The sequence below is a fragment of the Erpetoichthys calabaricus genome, chromosome 12 (assembly GCF_900747795.2).
Source record: "Erpetoichthys calabaricus chromosome 12, fErpCal1.3, whole genome shotgun sequence".
NCBI classification, from domain to species: domain Eukaryota; kingdom Metazoa; phylum Chordata; class Cladistia; order Polypteriformes; family Polypteridae; genus Erpetoichthys; species Erpetoichthys calabaricus.
The window spans coordinates 131,540,440-131,559,236 of NC_041405.2; the positions used below are offsets into that span (position 1 = coordinate 131,540,440).

Here is an 18,797-nt window from a genome sequence, read left to right on the forward strand (position 1 = left end):
TACTCTGCCCTTCCAAAAATGATGCAAAATTGTATAGACTGGGCCTCCAATCTCCACAAAAAAGACAAGAGACTGTAAAATAGGAAGCCCCACTCACTTTATTTAAGTGATGGAAAACTAAAATAAGGGATATTTAGGTCAACTCTATCCCTAAATGATGCATGCAATTGCAAACAAGGGACCACCATCCCCAAAAATAAAATATTGGAAAATGCAGAATGGGAATCACCACTTAATTTTGTCCATAGTAGTTGTGAAAACTATAAAAAGATAGCTTATACTAACAACCTGCCTAAATAATGAAAAATGTAGAAATTGAGCTTCCAGACTGACCAAAAATGATGAATGATTGTTCAGTATAAATCTCCTAATCTTCCCTCTCAAAACTGCAAAAGAAAGCACCAAATCCCCTCCCTCATACCCACAAAAAATGAAATCTGGTGAAAATGCAAAATACTAAACTCTACTCGCTTTACTCCAACTAAGGGACTAAATTAAATTAAAAAAGAATATTTGAGTAAAACAGAGTAGCAGGCTCCAGTCATATTGCCTAATAGAAAGGTTGAAATGCTTTCAATCAACCCTTTCCATCACTAATACCAATGAATTTCTAATAATAAAGTCTCAAACTGTTCCCCAAAAAAAATAAAATAAGGTCAAAAAAGAAACAGAAAAAATAGGAAAAAGACCTTTTCTTCAACCAATGTCCAAAATATGAAGGAAAATTACAAGGGGATATCCAGAAAGACATTATTCAATAGTAATACTAAGCAGTCACCCTGGTTTTAAATAATGGAAGAGGGGTACACAGTCCACCCTATTAACACTATTGAAAAGGAAGGCACATGCAGCAAACCCATTTTACATCTAGTACCCTTGGCTTTAGGATTGCAGCCTTATTAACTACTGCAGTCAGTTCTAATGCCTGTCTGCCACATACATGGTACTGTTGTTCTCCAGTTATTTTCATGCTCTGCGACACTCCTCACATCGGCTAAGTTGAGGAGCTTGAGCCAGGCACCTAAGCCAGACAGCTAAGCCTCTGGATCCCTCATGCACAGCACTTGTCACTGGGGAGATTTAGAGCTGTAGGAGCAGCCAGTCTGATCATGGAGACACAGACTAATTTGCATAACCAGCTACAAAGTGAAAAGAGAAGAATTCTGAGGCATGGAGAACACTCTACAGAAGGAAGTAAAAGGCCTCCAGTTTCAGTTAAGTGACCACTGGGATTTCTTCTTTTGTCATGGTTACAGCTCGCAAAAGTCCACAAGTCACTGTGGAGAAAACAACTGTTTGGAACAAGTTTAATAAAAGTTCAAAAAGCATGCAGTGCCTACAGCTTCAATGAAAAAATGACTGTCAAGACAGTTCTGATGACCCTCCTGTTTGGTACAATTTATCAGCAAGTTCCATGCCGGCAGGCTTTGCTCTCCCAAAAGACATGTCGCATAAGTCATTTTCTTACATGCTACTGGGCACAGAGGTTAAGATTTGTTTTGCTGTGTTCTATCATCAGCTGACAACGAGCAAGGACAGTTTATCTTTTCTTGAAGTGAAAATGAAGACCAAACTGAGAGTAAGTATCTTCAGTGTTATTAACTGATAAGCCAGACACAATTACAAACATGTAAAATGCAAAAGAGAAGATCTCACAGGCTGACGTATGATTGTCCAGAGATATTGAACTAAGAATGTAAGGACTGGGACTTTTGTCACTTGCTGCAACAGGAATGAAAAACCCCTTCCTGTCTTTGCACCTCAAATTATTCTATAGATTGTAGGAAGCTACTTTCTACAGATAATTTATTTAAAAATGTAATAATACAGCTTAAGAAAATTGAATAAAACATATACTATAAAACATTCTAAAAGGGCGATAGCATACTTAAATTCAGTCTAAAGGACCTTCAAAATGTTTTCTTTTCACTGGTAAATTCCTCCTTAAAGTCTCCCTATAAACAGCAAATGTCTACATTTAATCAGCTTTTCATAATCTATCATTTCATATTTAAAAAAACTTTAAATGGCTAGTGCTATACAGCAAATGTCAAAGGTGAGAAAAAATTAGCCTGCTCAAAGTTGCCAAACAATTGGCTCAGTGCCAAGAGGATGCTCTTTCAAGTGTTCCTACGTCTCACAATTGACAAGGTTGAATAGAACAAGCAATGTTAATGACATTCTGCCATGGTTATGTTATCCTGGTGGAGGCCAGATAGAAAGACTGCAGCATTTTTGTTGACATTCTAGTTAATTAACATCAGTGTGGGCTAAAGATGAAAGAAATCTGATTTATGGATGATCCAGATTACTTAAATAACCCAATGACAGAACTTAACAGAGAATTTATATAATATGCTTTGTGGTTTTACTTCCTCTGAAACTTGAATATTTATCACTGCTGAAAATGCTCATACAGACAGACAGACAGAGAGAAACAAAAGATACTGTATTATACATAGATAGAAATTAAATATACTATATTAAACAGATGATCTACAGTATACAGATGGAAAAGACAGACTGAAATAAAAGACACAATATTAGACAAATAAAGGACATTATGATAGATAGATAGATAGATAGATAGATAGATAGATAGATAGATAGATAGATAGATAGATAGATAGATAGATAGATAGATAGATAGATAGATGCATCACTGGTTGCCGCATACCAGCTCAAATGCAACATATCATCTGACATCAGTGTCCACCCTAACAGTCACTGTTCTTACTGCAATTCACAGAATGTCCATGGCATGACATTTTCTTTTTACTTTAGGACTGCATAACGTGCAACTACTACAGGTGACTTACTACATGATGACAGATGATCATCTATCATGTCTCTACTGTCATCCAAACCCATTAACTAATCATTGACCTTTGCTGGTGTAAATAATTTACATAAAAGACCATTACTCTTTCAGTCTTGTTAACCCATCATAATGAATGAGAGCTCAGTGCTTTATATTGCTCCAGGACAACTAATATTAACTTTTTAAGACTGTATTGCTCATAGTCTTGCACCTATTCGAATTGCGACGCACATTAACCCTGCACTGGCCTCAGTCTAAAAGAAAGCCCTTAAAGTAACTGTCCAACTATAAAACCCTAACAGGTTGCTCACCCCGACTACTGGATCACCGGTGAGACACTTGCGTTCGTGAACCCACCTGGGAGACTAAGTCCATACGAAGCCTCTTCCCTTCTATACAGTATTATAACTCTCCCTGACAGCCTTTCTCACCTGAAATCGCTATATGGGTGTATGATCCAGGACCCCGCCGACTTCACCCTCTCCTGCTCTTTTTCCACCGCCTTCTGGCTGCCGAACATCCGCAGAGAGAACTTGTTGACCCCTGGTTGCAACATCGCCCCGAACTGGCGTTGCATGAAGCTGGCTTGACTGCCGCGCTGCTCTCCATCCTCGGCAAGGATCTGCGGGTTGTCATCTGCTTTCAGGGTGCTACGGGGCAACGATGAAGATGCCTTTCTGCTTGGGGCGCTTGAGAATGACACCCGAGGGTCTCTGCGCTCTGGCTCGCTGCTAGGGGTCGTCCCGTCCATGGCGCCACTGCCTCCTCCTCCGCCGCCGCCTCCGTCCTCTGGCTTGTCTGGCTCTCGCACGCACTCACCGTTCTCGCTGCGCTTCACGCCGCTCCTAGTCGCCGCATCGCCCCTCTCCCAAGCAGGCCGGCCGGACACTAGGTCCTGCATCCTGATCAGAGCTGCACCGCCCCGGCGAGGCGGCTGCGTCCGCGGCTCCTCCTCCTCCTCCTCCATCGCCGCGGTGCTGCGGCTGCGGCTGCGGCTGCCAGCTACTCCTGACGAGGAAACCGGGGCGCCCAGGGCCGGGCAGTCGTGGCTTTGCTGCTGACTCCCCGCCCCAGTATTCGTCAGAGCCTCCGGGGCGCCTGCAGCTCCGTCTTTATTGTCCATGACATTGGGGAGAGCGAATATGAGCTCCGGTGATCTTGAGAATGAGACACGGAGAACGAGAGGGTGCGTGAGTGAGTGAGGAAGGGAGGGAGGAAGAGAGAGAGAGGAGGGAGAGAAAACAGAAAGACGTGACTCCTTTGTAAAGCGTGAACGAGCGATCAACCCTCCTCACGGTAAGGCTCCGCGCGCTGCCACCGAGTGTGCGAGGTGAGGACCGGGCACGCGCCCCGTTACACGGAGAGGAGGGGCACGCCAGCCAGTAGATGAACACCTGAGTGCTAATGGCATGTCTGGGAAAGGGCAAGCACAATTGCTTGGGAATACACTGGCAAATAGATTGGGCATCTCTACGTCTACCGGGCACTTTGCAAAGAGACATACTAGCAAAAACACGAATAGCTTAAATATGGGTCCACATTGGAATCGGGGCAGACAACAGAATGCAAAGGAAGAAAACGTCCAACACAGTGCCTAGAGAATTGGAGTGGTAGTTCTGTAGCAAAGAGGTTGATTCCTGTGGTGGAATACAGCATAGTAACAGCGGCATGAGCACATTGATGCTGGCTGGCGTATAACCAAAAGGGTCAAGGGAAAAGGATGACACAGTGAAAGAAGATTCACTTTAGGGATGCTAAAGAAAACCAAAGGGCATCACAGACACAAAAAGGTGGAACTCTGGGTCACAGGAGGAATTAACAGATTTGAGATTAAAACTGAAATTTTAATGTTGCTGGGTAAGGTGAGGCAAATGGTCAAAAATCGTGAGGAAAGGTACAGCAAATCTGCTATTGGCGGGACTTCTCACTTCAAAGGCTTTTGATATCCAGGACCATTTCTGTATTTGTCTGATGTCCGCTAACGCGTCACTTACTGGCTCTTGTATCTTCTCTTCCTCTCCCATAGATGACTTTAAAATTTGCAATCTGCTTCTTGCCAACATACCCACCTGTGATCTGAAGTCCATTCTGCACCTCTCCCAAATCAAAAACTTTTTTCAGTACCTCAATACAAGTTCCCTTCCAGGTCAATGTGAATTTCATTTTCTGAAAGTGACTGATAGAGAGAATTACCATTCAGTCTCCTTTCTGTTTCATTTACAAAAACTACCAACATACACTGTCCATTAATAGCTCTTTTTTATTATAGACAATAACCTGCAGACCTGGGGACCTGGGTTTGATTCCCGGGTCCTCCCTGCGTGGAGTTTGCATGTTCTTCCCGTGTCTGCGTGGGTTTTCTCCGGGCGCTCCGGTTTCCTCCCACATTCCAAAGACATGTAGGTTAGGTGGATTGGCGATTCTAAATTGGCCGTAGTGTGTGCTTGGTGTGTGGGTGTGTTTGTGTGTGTCCTGCGGTGGGTTGGCACCCTGCCCGGGATTGGTTCCTGCCTTGTGCCCTGTGATGGCTGGGATTGGCTCCAGCAGACCCCCGTGACCCTGTGTTCGGATTCAGCGGGTTGGAAAATGGATGGATGGATGGACAATAACCTGCAGAATGTTTAAAAATTTGGCACCAACAGAAGTAGTTCTAGCAAAACCACTATGCTTTCTGTAGCAGATGTTCTTGCACTGCTGAAGTTCTGCACCCTTCCCCTCTTTCCCCACTGTTCTTGACCCTTCATTGCTTCTTGATAATAGTCACCTTTGCTTATCTATTTTATTGCAATCTTCTAAGCTAGACTGGTTGCCTATATTTTTGACCAGGCCTTTTGTGTCCCTCGGCATAACTTGCTGTTCTGACCTCACATTGCCTACATTATTGTGGTTCAAAGATCAGGGCAGAGCCCTGTTTTCTTCTCTATCTTAGCCCACTTTCTCAGCTGGTAAGCTCAATCAAACCTGATTCCTAGTTCCTTGTAGAACATCTTGTGATTGTGCTCCATATAAAAGATACTATTTAGTAAATGCATAGGAAAGTAACAGCAAAGACAGAAAGAAAATTTAGACTGAAAATTCACTATATTAGAAAGAAATAAAAATATATTGATATGAAAGGCACTATAATAGACAATAAAGTTGATAGATAAGGTACTTTAAAATAGATACTGTAGATAGGTTTATCTATATAGGTATGTAATATATAGATATGAATGGCACGATAAACAGATATGAAATACATCAGATAGATAGATAGATAGATAGATAGATAGATAGATAGATAGATAGATAGATAGATAGATAGATAGATAGATAGATAGATAGATAGATAGATAGATAGATAGATAGATAGATAGATCATGAAAAGAACAGGCCATTCAGAGGAACAAGCTCATCCCTATATAGATAGATAGATAGGGTAAAATAAAATACATTGATACAGTGCATCCGGAAAGTATTCACAGCGCATCACTTTTTCCACATTTTGCTATGTTACAGCCTTATTCCAAAATGGATTAAATTCAATTTTTTCCTCAGAATTCTACACACAACACCCCATAATGACAACGTGAAAAAAGTTTACTTGAGGTTTTTGCAAATATATTAAAAATAAAAAAATTGAGAAAGCACATGTACATAAGTATTCACAGCCTTTGCCGTGAAGCTCAAAATTGAGCTCAGGTGCATCCTGTTTCCCTTGATCATCCTTGAGATGTTTCTGCAGCTTAATTGGAGTCCACCTGTGGTAAATTCAGTTGACTGGACATGATTTGGAAAGGCACACACCTGTCTATATAAGGTCTCACAGTTGACAGTTCATGTCAGAGCACAAACCAAGCATGAAGTCAAAGGAATTGTCTGTAGACCTCCGAGACAGGATTGTCTCGAGGCACAAATCTGGGGAAGGTTACAGAAAAAATTCTGCTGCTTTGAAGGTCCCAATGAGCACAGCGGCCTCCATCATCCATAAGTGGAAGAAGTTCGAAACCACCAGGACTCTTCCTAGAGCTGGCCAGCCATCTAAACTGAGTGATCGGGGGAGAAGGGCCTTAGTCAGGGAGGTGACCAAGAACACGATGGTCACTCTGTCAGAGCTCCAGAGGTCCTCTGTGGAGAGAGGAGAACCTTCCAGAAGGACAACCATCTCTGCAGCAATCCACCAATCAGGCCTGTATGGTAGAGTGGCCAGACGGAAACCACTCCTTAGTAAAAGGCACATGGCAGCCCGCATGAAGTTTGCCAAAAGGCACCTGAAGGACTCTCAGACCATGAGAAAGAAAATTCCCTGGTCTGATGAGACAAAGATTGAACTCTTTGGTGTGAATGCCAGGCATCATGTTTGGAGGAAACCTGGCACCATCCCTACAGTGAAGCATGGTGGTGGCAGTTTCATGCTGTGGGGATGTTTTTCAGCGGCAGGAACTGGGAGACTAGTCACGATAATCGTTATACTTTTTATTAGCCCAAACCTCTACATTCTGTCTTCTCAGTGACTATGAGATCAGCCACTTCTGTGCCCTCAGTCCCTTATTCAGGCTTTTGTTCCCTCCACTTTGAACTGCTGGCAGGGCTCTCAGACAGCAGTACCTTCCATACTGTAACAGTGGTTCTGGTTGAACAGAACCAATTAGGGTATATACAGAACTTTTTTTCCATAAGTAGTAATGTCAAAATAATAGCTATGAGACTTATTTTATAATTTATTGACTATATCAGATTTTCAGAATGTCCAAAGTTTTAAGTTTCCATACACCAACCTGAATGTCTGTTTAAACAGCACGGAATATTACAGAGATTGATATAATAACTTTCAGAAGCTTCTGATTGATAAACTCTTTTAACTGAGTTAAAAGGAGGAGTGCACCTGTGGCTGTATGTAAGGGCCTACCTTTACAGCCAATTTGCTTTTAACACCACAGGAAAATCCAGGCAACTCAGCCAAGATGTCAGAGAAAAGATATTGCATTGTTCGGGAAGGATGTACAAATAGCTCAGAAGGATGAAAAAACAACAACAAAAAGGAAATGGCAAAGGAGCTGGAGACATTAGGTACCAAAGTATCTACATCCACCATTAAGACAGTCCTTCACCACAATGGCCCAAGAAGCAGCTGCATAAGGAAGAAAAGCCCTTACTTCAAGACAGACATAGAAAAGTCAGCAAAAGTTTGCAGGCGATCGCCAGGAAAAAGTCTGGGCCTTTTCGAAGAGTGTTTTGTGGTCAGATGAAACAAAAATTGAACTCTTTGGACATAATCATCATTGTTATGTATGGGGGAAGAATGGTGAGGCTTTTAAGCAAAAGAACACTCTTCCAACAGGGCAGCACGCGGGTGGCAGCATCATATTGTGGGGATGTTTGGTTGGAAAACAGACTGGGGCACTTCAGAAAATAAAATGGCATCTTGAAGAAGGAGAATTATCTAGAAATTCTGAAGCAACCTCTCAAGACATTAAAACGTGGTCACAAATTTGTCTGCTAGCAGGAAAAAGATACTAAGCTTACCTCAAAAGTTGTAACAAAATGGCTCAAAGGAATACTCCATCACAAATTATTTTTTATATGTTCCTTACCCCATGTACTTTGTAAATGGCACTGACATTTTGAATTGAAGACCTGCCTGTATTTGTTACTGTTAATCAAACTATTCAATCCTAAACACTTGTAGTCCAATTTACTGTAGGTGACAGGGACAAACATTTTGGTGGGCAGTGGCTCACAAAGGGTAGGCATGGTACATTACTGGACAGAATGTGTGACATTTTGACCTTGGACACAAATGAGTGTGCATGGTAATTTCTGTACTTTTGATTCCACTGGAAATTTGGGTGTAACTTTATGCTTGGCATAAATATTTGTACAATATGTCAGACTTTCAGAAAAGACAGACCTCTACCACACATATACTTAATTTTCTTCATATGACACAACTTAGCAAGAGGAAAGGCCAAATAGAACAATTTCTATCTACATACAAGTACCAACTGGATCTTAGCAGCAAGAGTTCACATCACACCACATCAAATTAAAGATTTTGTCACCAGAACTGATCAAGAGGTAAAATCTATGACCGTTATTTATTTATTGATTTATTCTTTGTGCATTATACTTTCCGTAAGCAGGTGTAGCCTGTGTGGAGTTTGAATGTTCTCCCAGTGTCCCTCTAATGCTCAGGTTGCCCCCTTCCCCCTCCCCACAGTGTAAAGACATGCAGGTTAAATGAACTGGCATTACTAAACTGGGCCTGACTTATGTGTGTGTGTGGGGGGGGGGGGGGGGTGAGTTTACCATGTGATGGACTGGCACCCTGTCCAGGTGTTAGGCCTGCCTTGAATCCAATGGTTGCTGGGATAGGCTTTAACTGCCCTATGACCCTGCTATAGATGATGGATGGATGGATTGTTACAGTATGATCTAGAACCATGCAAAATGTTAATATATATATATTATGCATGTTAAGATTTTTCAGTAACAAAAACAAAAGAAAAGCAAAAATACCTTTCTGCTACACATATCATTAGTACTTTTACCCTGTCTTCTGTCAAATGGCAGGTAGATGCTTTTACCGGCTCCTACACCATTTTCCATTTTTCAATGTCAAAGTGCTATTAAGCCTCAGTCTCACTGACCTGAAAGGAGCTCCTGTCACACACTCATGAGAACTTCTCTGCATGTATTTTAAACAGACGTGGTAGATAAATAAGTCCTTTGTAGCATGCTTTTTTTTTAATGTGTTAAGATTATGCCTCCCACTACTATAGTTTCTCCAACTTTATGACCATGGTTGAAAGATGATACTTTTACCTGCATTTGCGGGCTGAGCCTGCACTGTTGAAAAACTCTTTTTGCAGGCAGAAAATGCTGTGCACTGCGAAAAACATTTATGTGATAAGTCTGTAATATTGGGGACGGTATGTGGCTTGTGCATACACTTTATAGGTACCATACACATCCTGACAGTATACAAAAACAAAGTGACCAGCACACAAATATTTATTGCACATTTTATGTTGACCTAATAGCAGTAATTATCATAGACCATACTTTATTTCTAGATGGAATAGTAGTAAGCAGTACCCTACTGCTGTGGTGTGAAATTTTGTATACAAGTTGATAACTATTTGGTATGTGTTTATTTTTTAACATAGCAATGTAATATTAGTGTTATATCATTGATAAGAACAGCGATGGTTTAAGAACCCCACCCTCCAGTCTTCAGGACTGAGTCTTTATAATTGTATGACAGGGTTGGTGGAAGTGCCTAAAACCAGCTTGGCAAGTGATTGTCTGCAGGACTCTCTCAATCAGCCCCCACAGGAAAGCCACATTACCTAGCTGGCAAGCTTCTCCTTAACAAATGGTACTGGGGACAGGTGTTAAAGGTACTACGTGCCCCCAGTGGTCTGAAGTGTGGCTTTTTGGGATTGATTTGAATCAGAGGCCATTCTTTAGCACAACACCCTATTGGTTTAAGAATTTCGATAAAGAATGTATAAATTTGGTTGCTTGACCCCTCCCTATCTCTTTTCTCATCATGATGAAGGAGCATCTCACACACCATGAACTGAAAAGAAGACCACACTGAGAAGCACAACTCGGCAGCCATATTGAGACAGTCCTGAAGGAAGCCATAAAATGATGACTATTATCAATAATACATTATTTTTGTTGTAACTTAACACCTGCTTGTCATTTCACTCTAAGTAATTGCCTGAGGTTATAGATGTAGAAGGGAAGGTGAGGAGAAGTTATAAAGTACAATACCTTATAAACAGTGATAAGTCTATGGGATCTGACAAAGGCTACACATTAAAGAAGATAAAAGGAGAAAGTAGAGTAATATAGAGCTCTACCAAGGCACCTTGTATAGCGATGCTTATTCTCAGCATCTTACAATGAAAAAAGGTGACACACACTTCAAATGGGAGGAAAGACCACTTTTAGGGCAAAGAATGAAAAGGGGCAGGGGTTTCAGCCATTGTAGCCACCCCTCTGTGCACATCCCTGCTGCAGGCTTTGCGGGCAAAGGCAGAACAAACCCTGAATGGTATGGTAGTTCTTAGGGGATCATGGGGGAGTAGTGGCTCTGAAGCTAAGGATCTGAGCTGGTATCTGAAAGGATGCCTATTCAAATCCTGTTGATACCAGAAGGGATTCTATTCCATTGGGCCCTTGAACCTGAAAATTGCTCCAGGGGTGCTGTACAATGGCTGACCCTGCACTCTAACCCCCAAATGTCAAGTGAAAACACCATTTCCCTTCAGGGATTAATACAATATACCAAAAAAAGAAAGAAAGAAAATACCAGGCCAAATTACAGACCAAGCCAACAACAATGTCTTTGGGATGTGGAGTAGAGATCTTCTCAATCTAATTCAGGGTCATTTCCCATTCCCAGTGTCACTGAGTACAAGGCAGCATTACAGGGCCCACTAGCATTTACTCATATCAATTTAGAATGTGTATCGAGATGTGGCTTAAAATAAGCGTGACTTCTCAAAACAAACCAGCACCTCACAAGTCAGGAGACCCTTCCCTGTCATTTAAACGTATTTGTAATTTAATTCACTCAGGAAAACTCTTGCGTCATATTTCCTATCGTTTTAAACGTATTTTTAATTTCATTACTTTGCACAAACCTCGGAAAAACTCTGCCAGGCCGTTAGAAGAGCAGACTTCAAATGCCGGTGTCCTTTAGCTGACAGCCCGCATCGCGTCGCGTCGCGTCTCCTTCGCTGCGCACGTCCCCGCAGTCAGAGCGGGAAGTCAGAAGCTTTGTGGCGTCAGCGGGTCGGCCTTTGGCGCCCTCTGCTGATCTCCTTTGGCACTGAAGGTGAATGAGAAGTGGAACAGCTCTGCGCTCAGAAGGGGGTCGGGGTGTCCCGTAGGCACGCTGTCGGCGTTTTCGTGGAGCGAGCAGCAGCGCCTCTGTCATTACTGGTAGCACACCGGGTTTCCATAAATATTACGAGTTAAGAGGCGCCTTATCGTGCACAGCTCGGCAACACGTAGTGCCCGAGTTTTAGTCCTACTTAAAGATAACAAACAATATTTGTCGATAGTCTTTTCTTGTATAAAGGCCCGAATACATCTGCTGAGTAATGTCACCATACAAACAGGTCAGCTCACCGTTATAAAGCGCCTTTCATATGTCCGTTATTCTCATTACCGCATAGCGCCGTTTTCTTAACAGCTGCGTGGCGGCGAAGACAATGAGGACAAGAAAAATCCAACGTCCGAACTGTTAAAAAGTAAGCGTAAGACGTTCAAATTCGGTGTTTTTGTAAGAAATATGATAATTTACTTCATAAAGCAGAAGTACATAATAAACCAGAATAGCTGTGTCAGATTAGATTTACGTTAATAATCCCCGATGGTCTTTTAGCAGGGCGGCACGGTACGGAGACCTGGGTTCGCTTCCCAGGTCCTCCCTGCGTGGAGTTTGCATGTTCTCCTCGTGTTTGCGTGGGTTTCCTCCTGGTGCTCCGGTTTCCTCCCACAGTCCAAAGACATGCAAGTTAGGTGCATTGGCGATCCTAAATTGTCCCTAGTGTGTGCTTGGTGTGTTGGGGTGTGTGTGCCCTGCGGTGGGCTGGCGCCCTGCCCAGGGTTTGTTCCTGCCTTGTGTCCTGTGTTGGCTGGGATTGGCTCCAGTAGACCCCTAGGTTGGACAATGACTGACTGGTCTTTTCGCATGACCTTTGGGGGTCAGAGCGCACAGTCAGATATTTGAAGTAATGAAAAATGTGTGCTTCAATTTAAATGTTTAAATAAAATGTTAAAATAAAAATGTGTCATTTTTCACCCTTTGATAGGCGACCATAAAGAGAGAGTTTTGGGATTGAATATCAAAAATAACGTCATATTTATAATCACTGACCTTAAAATAATCTAAAACAATACCTCACATGCTTATGTTTGAAATGTAACTGTTAACCTTCTGGGTGTGGTTCTTAGAGGGTTAGGTCATAATTGTGATCAGCAACCTCGAAATACCATAAAACAAGTTTTTTTTTTTGAAGTTTTTTGAAAAGGAGTAACTTTGACCCCTGGTATCCCATTAGGGGGCCAGCCCTCAGGGTCAGTTGATGTGTCATGCACAACTTTGAGTCCTTTGCTGAAGATACCTATTGGTTTACTCTTCTATCATAAGCGTGTTATTTCCTGGTCCAAATAAATTCCTAAAATTAGGGGTTTCTGGTCTAAAGGTCCAAAAATAGGGGATTGGGACCCCAACAAGCTTGACATCTTGCATAATTTGACATCAAGACACATCAAATGATATATCATATGTGAGGGTTTACCCATAACGGTGAGTCAGGAGGCTCCAGACAAAAAAAAAAAAAACAGATGTCTAAGCATTCATAATTCTTACAAACACAAAAACTGACAGAGATTTAAAAAATGACTGTTGTGTTTCACAGTACTTTATTGCACCAAAGTGAAGAATTGAGTCATTTGTCAGGATTTGAAAATCCATCCACTCCACAGATTCAACCTCTCAAAGCTGTGTGACCCATGTGCTTGATCAGAGGTGCTATAAAATAGTTACACACGTTAAGTGTCTCATATGGTTACTGTGTCATATTTTTATGATTAGATGAGATTATATTAGATCTTTATTGTCACATACAATGTAAGAACACAGTGAAAATCCTGTGTCACAGCTGCTTGGATGGAGGATGCTGGGAAGTACGAGTATATACTGGAAATAAGACAATAAGATGAAGTATAAATAAATAGGTACAATAAATAAGGGTAGCGGAAGAATGGCCTAATATACATAGTGCAAAGCAGACTTTTGCTGTCATACAGACCAAACAGTTTAACAGTGGTCAACAAAAAGAAGATGGCAGTACACGTGTAACATACAGAAGAGTTACACATAAACCAACCATGCAGGTGGGTACAGTACAGGGCAGGTAAGATCAAGTTACCAAGAGTTCAGTGACCTTATGGCTGTCCCTGAAGGGGTTGGAGTATGTGGTGAGGCTCCAGTAACATTTACCAGAAGGCAGTAGGGATGGGCCAGATGGCTGGCATCAGAGATGACGGAGTCAGCCCTCCTCAGATATCAGGTTGAATAGATGGTATTAAGCTGTGGAAGGTCAGCACCAATGATTTTAAAAACCATATGGACAGTCCTTTGGAGGAGTTTACTATCCTGGCAAGTATAGTTATCAAACCACACCAAGGTGAATCCATTCAGGATACTTTCAGTAGTGCAGCGGTAGAAGTTCACCAAGATTTTGGTTCCCACCACAAAGCTCTTTTTACGAAAGGTAGTCTGTGATTGACTCCAGCAAACCCCCGTGTCCCTGTGTTAGGATATAGCAGGTTGGATAAAGGATGGATGGATGGATGGATGGATGGATGGATGGATGGATGGATGGATGGAGTGTGACTGACATTGTTCTTCCTGGAGTCAGCAATGACCTCTTTTGTTTATTGGACATTCAAAGAAAGGTTGTTGTCATGGTACAATATAGCCAGGTCCTTTATCTCCCTTCTGTAGACAGTCTTATCATCATCTCAGATGAGGCCAATCATGGTGGGATCGTCTGCGAAATTGATTCATGCTTTGCTATGCAGTCATAGGTAAATGGACTGTAACAGTGGTGGGCTGAGGCAGAAGCCTTGAGGAATGCTGATGTTGGTGAACAGCATTGGAGCGTTCCTGTTGCCAGTCCTCACTGACTGGGTCCTACATATCAGGAAGTCAAACACCTAGCCACAGATGGAGCTGCTCAGATCAAGTTTTCTAAGCTTCTAAGCTGGTGGGTGCAATGGTGTTAAAGGCAGAGTTATGGTTCATGAACAACTATCTGAAATTGGTGTTTTTTTCCTTCCCAGATGCTCCAGGGCAATGTATAGGGTGAGCGGGATGGCATCATCCACAGAACTGTGCCAGTATGCAAACTTAGTGGATCCAGGGTGAAAGGGATGTTGTGATTAATAAGGATTATGACCAGGTTCTCCAGACACTTCATTACCATGAAGGTTAACACAATGGTCGGATAGTCACTTGTAATATATATATAATATATATATATACTATATTTATTTATTTTGATTATTTTTTCTAGAATGCTGCAGGGTACCCATGCCTGTCCTGGGAGCATCATGGACCAGTCTGCTGCAGGGCATACACACACATACACATAGGGAGACCATAAGTGCTGCACACAGGAGTAGCACCAGTCTTGGATTACCCACAGGAAAGTTCATGCTGCAAAACAATTTGGTCTTTCCTATGGGATCATAATGTTGGCATGTTAGAGTAGACTACAGTATATGCACCTGACAGATGGGATGGGATGATTGCAGCCTTGTTCATCTAGTAAATTGTTGGCAAATTGTTTTAATGGAAAGGGCTAGACAGCTCGGCCCTCCTTTTGCAGCTGTCACAGGGGATTAGGGGCCTACACTTAAAAACAATGGTTCTAAAATGTCACTTTACTGGGTTCTGTGGTAACTTATAGAACCATTGCTTGTGCCCGAGTTCTTGCATGCAGCAAGAGTCCTTTTAAAATCTTGAACTCACGGGCATTTCACAACTTTGATATTTATTCATGGTTATTTATGGAACCTGTTATGTTTATGTACAGTAGTTAGTTCTTTTGGGTACAAAAATAGCTACCCTATGGCAGCACTCTGAAAAACCTCTTTGGCACCGTTATTTTTAAGAGTGTGTTTCCAATCCATGGTGTCACTTTACATTTATTTGATGCTTTATATTAAAATATTTTGGTTTTTCCCTAATTGTTTTATCTTTAGGGCAGCCAGGAGTTTACTTGTGGCTGTTTTTGAAGGGTTGTCTTCTGGACCGTTAAAGCAACTGCATTTCTTTAGAAGCACTTCGCCCACACTTCGTGAATGTTCTCGTGCTTTGTGTCTGAACTTGAAGTTATTTTAGTGAATGTGATGGAGACTAAGCAAGCAAAACACTGCTATTTTCTATCCGTCTGTCTGCTTTTTAGGCAGGAAGCGTGTGCCCATCCAGGTAGGACTGAATGCAAGGTGGTAACCAAATTTGGGTGAAAAAAAAAAAATAAGGTACAGTGGTGTGAAAAACTATTTGCCCCCTTCCTGATTTCTTATTCTATTGCATGTTTGTCACACAAAATGTTTTTGATCATCAAACACATTTAACCATTAGTCAAATATAACACAAGTAAACACAAAATGCAGTTTGTAAATGGTGGTTTTTATTATTTAGGGAGAAAAAAAAATCCAAACCTACATGTCCCTGTGTGAAAAAGTAATTGCCCCCTGAACCTAATAACTGGTTGGGCCACCCTTAGCAGCAATAACTGCAATCAAACGTTTGTGATAACTTGCAATGAGTCTTTTACAGCGCTCTGGAGGAATTTTGGCCCACTCATCTTTGCAAAATTGTTGTAATTCAGCTTTATTTGAGGGTTTTCTAGCATGAACCGCCTTTTTAAGGTCATGCCATAGCATCTCAATTGGATTCAGGTCAGGACTTTGACTAGGCCACTCCAAAGTCTTCATTTTGTTTTTCTTCAGCCATTCAGAGGTGGATTTGCTGGTGTGTTTTGGGTCATTGTCCTGTTGCAGCACCCAAGATCGCTTCAGCTTGAGTTGACGAACAGATGGCCGGACATTCTCCTTCAGGATTTTTTGGTAGACAGTAGAATTCATGGTTCCATCTATCACAGCAAGCCTTCCAGGTCCTGAAGCAGCAAAACAACCTCAGACCATCACACTACCACCACCATATTTTACTGTTGGTATGATGTTCTTTTTCTGAAATGCTGTGTTCCTTTTACGCCAGATGTAACGGGACATTTGCCTTCCAAAAAGTTCAACTTTTGACTCATCAGTCCACAAGGTATTTTCCCAAAAGTCTTGGCAATCATTGAGATGTTTCTTAGCAAAATTGAGACGAGCCCTAATGTTCTTTTTGCTTAACAGTGGTTTGCGTCTTGGAAATCTGTCATGCAGGCCGTTTTGCCCAGTCTCTTTCTTTTGGTGGAGTCGTGAACACTGACCTTAATTGAGGCAAGTGAGGCCTGCAGTTCTTTAGACGTTTTCCTGGGGTCTTTTGTGACCTCTCGGATGAGTCGTCTCTGCGCTCTTGGGGTAATTTTGGTCGGCCGGCCACTCCTGGGAAGGTTCACCACTGTTTCATGTTTTTGCCATTTGTGGATAATGGCTCTCACTGTGGTTCGCTGGAGTCCCAAAGCTTTAGAAATGGCTTTATAACCTTTACCAGACTGATAGATCTCAATTACTTCTGTTCTCATTTGTTCCTGAATTTCTTTGGATCTTGGCATGATGTCTAGCTTTTGAGGTGCTTTTGGTCTATTTCTCTGTGTCAGGCAGCTCCTATTTAAGTGATTTCTTGATTGAAACAGGTGTGGCAGTAATCAGGCCTGGGGGTGGCTATGGAAATTGAACTCAGGCGTGATACACCACAGTTAGGTTATTTTTTAACAAGGGGGCAATTACTTTTTCACACAGGGCCATGTAGGTTTGGATTTTTTTTCTCCCTAAATAATAAACACCATCATTTAAAAACTGCATTTTGTGTTTACTTGTGTTATATTTGACTAATGGTTAAATGTGTTTGATGATCAGAAACATTTTGTGTGACAAACATGCAAAAGAATAAGAAATCAGGAAGGGGGCAAATAGTTTTTCACACCACTGTATATGGTTTATCCAAAACATTTGAGGACAGAATTTGAACGCACTCTACTTGGGTACATTTAGCCCCATGTTTTAGCAAGTAAAGAAAACGTAAAATGAGTGCATTAAACACATCCAAATAAATCCCATCTACTTAATACTGCAAATTTAGCATGTCAAAGTCAGAAATGTAAATCATATAAGACTATCAAATTATATTTAACATATTTTACTTTATATCATATGCTATACATGCTATAATTACTATTACTAAAATATTACTGAGATATTAAGTACAATGTATTGTGATAGTTAGATACTTTGTCCACCTCTTGAACCCTCAGGTACCACTCTGATGACCAGGTGAAAGTATAAATATTCTTTATTTTATAAGAATATTGTGCACAAAGCACTCTCCACACCCCATTCATATAAATCAAACTCTCCAACAAACCAATCTTCCTCGCCCAGACACTTTGCCACCCTACCTCCCAGCTCAGCTCAACATCTGGAATTTCCCATAGTCCTTTTATAGTCCTGATCCGGAAGTGTTTCGTCCTCTCTGTCCACGTGACTAGGAACACTTCCGGGTCATATAAAAAACTCTTCTTCACCCCGGAGGCACGTCGTTTCTTCCTGTCATGTGATCTTGACGCACCTCCAGGTTATAGGGCACATAAGAGTCCGACAACTTCCCTACAGCGACTCCTGGAGGCCCCCATGGTATCCAGCAGGGCTGTGCATATAAACTACAGAGTCCATGATGCCCTGCTGGAATTCGGGGCACGTTCATGCTGTCGGGAGAGCTCCTCCTGGCGGCCTGGGGGTGAGGGCCGGAGTAGAAAGCCGGCAATCCTTCACAGTATGTAACATTCTTTGTTTTTGTAGGTAATTGTTTCAGTTTTATATGATCTTAAGACTTCATGATAGAACCATCCATTTTCTAAACTCACCTATCCAGCTAGAGCCTATCCTAGCAATCATGGGTGCAAAGCAGGGGCCACACCTGGACAGGGCGCACACACACACAGACACACACACACACACACACACACACACACACACACATACATACACACACACACACACACACACACACACACATACACTAGGGCCAATTTAGTATACCAGTCCACACAACCTGCGTGTGTTTGGACTGCGGCAGGAAACCAGAGAACCTTAAGAAAACCCACGAAGACACTGGGAGAACATGCAAACTCCATGCAGGGAGCAACTTGGACATGAACCGTGGTCACCTTACTCCGAGGCAGCAGTGGTCTCACTGCACCAATGTACAACAGAATATATTCTTCTGGAACAG

General features: G+C 42.0%; 1 protein-coding gene across 1 annotated transcript in view; it reads right to left on the minus strand.

Moving 5' to 3' along the window:
• Window positions 1-4,175, minus strand: part of hcn2b (hyperpolarization activated cyclic nucleotide-gated potassium channel 2b) — a 102,334-nt gene extending 98,159 nt beyond the window's left edge. Inside the window, 1 exon segment of the mRNA XM_028816226.2 lies at window positions 3,253-4,175. Within this exon segment, the coding sequence (XP_028672059.1) occupies window positions 3,253-3,944 (692 nt within the window). The 5' untranslated portion in view covers window positions 3,945-4,175.
• Between the last annotated feature and the right edge of the window lie 14,622 nt (window positions 4,176-18,797).